Raw genomic sequence first — 2,812 nt, forward strand, 5'->3', positions numbered from 1 at the left:
CTTGGTCCCTCTAGTTGCTTAAGTTATTTGAGAACATGAATATGTTGATCAACACAATGTTCAAGTTAATGCCATTGGTTCCTTTCAATTTATGTTTTCCAGGGAAATTTGCTCGGCGTGTTCTTTGTTAATGTCTTAAACTAACATTCCATCAAGTTTTCTATGTTTAAATGAGATTATTAGGCATATGTTCATAGCTAAATATTTGTTTTATGTCTTACGTTCATGAGATTTATGAAGTGAACGACGTGGTTGACGATTAGTTATATGGTACTTTATATCTATGCTATGTCTTCTACAAACAAACAATTATCAGATTATGACCGTATAAACACAATAAGTTTGGCTCTGACTTTGGGATATAGGCGAGAGGGGAGAGCATATAAAATAAAGTAATGGAACATCTGAAAGCTGAAAAAACAAAAAAAAAGAACTTAAAAGAAAGCATATGTTATTTATATGCACAACGAATCTGCAAGGGTCACTTTTTGCGAGCCAAAGCAGCAGCGATTCCACCGGCTATGAGGCCAACGGCTGTAGCCGTGATGCCTATCCCAATAACACCATCTGCAAATTATGACCAACAAAGTTCAACATCACATTATTCTGTTCAGACTAGCAGCAAAAGAAGAAAAGATTCAAAGCCGCATTTTAATTTACCTTTTGCGATTTTGTCTTCAATGGTTTTCTTTAAGGCTAAAGCTTGCCTCCAATCAGGTTGAACCTATGGAAACAAAAACACGTTAAAAGAGTTAAAAAAAAAAACATTTGTTTTATTAACACTATGAGGCTATTATCAAACCTCGAGACAGCGCTCCACGAGCTGTCTGCTTCTAGAGTAGTCTCCAGTACGATAATAACCAACAGCAAGAAGATAAATCTTCTCCCGGTCCTGCAAAGGAGGGCTACTAGTTGCTAGAGAAGCTGCATCAAAAAGAGTTTCGTCAAGCTTTGTAATAATAATTTTTTTTTTAAAAAAACACTTTCATTTGATGCAAACAGCTGTATACCTTCGAGCATGGCGATTCCACGCTGGATATCTTCGGCTTGTCGGGAATGGACAAGAGACCAAGACAATCGCATAATGCTCTCTTTCTTTTGGTCTTCCGAGTCCCCGTCCGTTGCTGTCTTAACTTCTTTCTCACATTCCTAAAAACAACCAATCATCATGCTTTGACTTATAATCTGAATTTACACACATCAATTGCGGTTTTCAGATACGATTAAGAGTCTTCCGATCAATCATCGAGAAATCAAACAGATTATGAGAAATCACCCACAAATCGAATCGTGATTTTGTTCGCTTTACATGATCGAGAGAGAGGAGACTTACAAGGATGACCTCACGGTCGCACCAAGGGATCTTGTCGCCGCCGCTGAAGAAGGAACCGATGGAGTCGAAGAAATTTCCCATTTTAGAATCCATCTGAGGAGCCTTTATCGAATTAATGCTTTGTTTCTCTTCTCTCCTAATTCTTAAGAAGCGACGGACTTGACTCCCAAGGCCAGACAAATTATATTCTTGTCGAAATTACAAGAAGACACATGTATTTTAGCATATTCATAAATCTATCTCTATATTTTCGTGTCAGTCAATTCACTGATTATAAAGCCCAAAACGGCAGATTACCATGTCTGATAAGCCCATTTTCTTTCGTAACACATGTACCGGTAAAGGCATGTACAATGAAATATTTGAATCTCTCGTTTAATTAAATTCATTGCAAAAGATAGTTGAACTTTTTAAAAAGACACGTATGGATTGAATAGAATTGACTACATTCAGTTAATTATATACAAAAATTGGAATCTGTAGTGATATACGTTAAAATGCGAGTGGAAAAATGGTGAGAAAGTGAAGCACACACTAATATGTTTATCCTTACGAGTTGTTGTGGTTTTATAAGTTGTCTCATTTTTATTGATACTTGTATCCTCTAGAATTATTGGAATTCCATTATTAAAAAAATATTTATATTAAACTTCATGATCTTTTATGATTTATAATTAAAGAGTAATTTCATCATTGTAGGATGACACATGTATTTTAGGATATTCATAAATTTATCTCTATATTTATTGTGTTCAAATGTAGCCTCTGTAAGTCGACTAAACAGAGTAACAAGTATATGAAAATTAAATGTATTTATCTCATGTCTAGCTTTACTTAAAATTTTTGCCACACCTAGTTTTAAAATTTTGAACAAAAATAAACAAGTACCAAGTAATTTGTAAGTATTTAAAATTTTGATAATATTTGATCAAATCAAATACAAGTGCAAGTAAAAAAAAATACTTGCACAAAACAAATCAAGTAACGAGTAATGCTAAAACACCAAGTACCCGGCTTGCACCCATGCCTAACATCTACCGGTAAGTTCATGTAAATGAAATAGTTGAATATTTAATCTATTAATTTAGAGTCTTATTTTTATCTATTATTAACAAGGCATAGTAGTACCATTTAAAAAATTAGTTAATATAACATATTTGATTATTCATATTAATAAAAAAAATCCAACAATAAATTTGAATTTTTTTAATTACAACAAAATTTGTTGGGAAAGAATTAGGAGTATCAAAATGAGCTATAGCTCATGAACTGGTTCAGCTCAGCTCAACTTTTCATGAGCATGGTCTCTATTTTTTAGGCTCACTTAATAAATGAGTTTAATGATCGAGCTTAAATTATATCACGAGTTATATGAACGATCTTTAATGAACTTGAGCTAACCCATGAGCTTGATCGCTTCATACTTTATATGTATATAAATATGGATGACTTTTATTTTTCTTATGTAAGAAAAATAAT

General features: G+C 33.1%; 1 protein-coding gene across 1 annotated transcript; it reads right to left on the reverse strand.

Moving 5' to 3' along the window:
* Positions 1-296: 296 nt before the first annotated feature.
* LOC106339862 (mitochondrial fission 1 protein A-like) lies at positions 297-1,519 on the reverse strand. The gene is made up of 5 exons (XM_013778726.1): positions 1,334-1,519; positions 1,011-1,149; positions 803-924; positions 661-724; positions 297-567 (listed from the first exon to the last, which is right to left on the reverse strand). The coding sequence occupies exons 1-5, from the start codon at positions 1,424-1,426 to the stop codon at positions 482-484; spliced, it is 504 nt and encodes a 167-aa protein (XP_013634180.1). The 5' UTR covers positions 1,427-1,519; the 3' UTR covers positions 297-481.
* Between the last annotated feature and the right edge of the window lie 1,293 nt (positions 1,520-2,812).

The sequence above is a fragment of the Brassica oleracea genome, chromosome C4, assembly GCF_000695525.1.
Source record: "Brassica oleracea var. oleracea cultivar TO1000 chromosome C4, BOL, whole genome shotgun sequence".
Classification (NCBI taxonomy): domain Eukaryota; kingdom Viridiplantae; phylum Streptophyta; class Magnoliopsida; order Brassicales; family Brassicaceae; genus Brassica; species Brassica oleracea.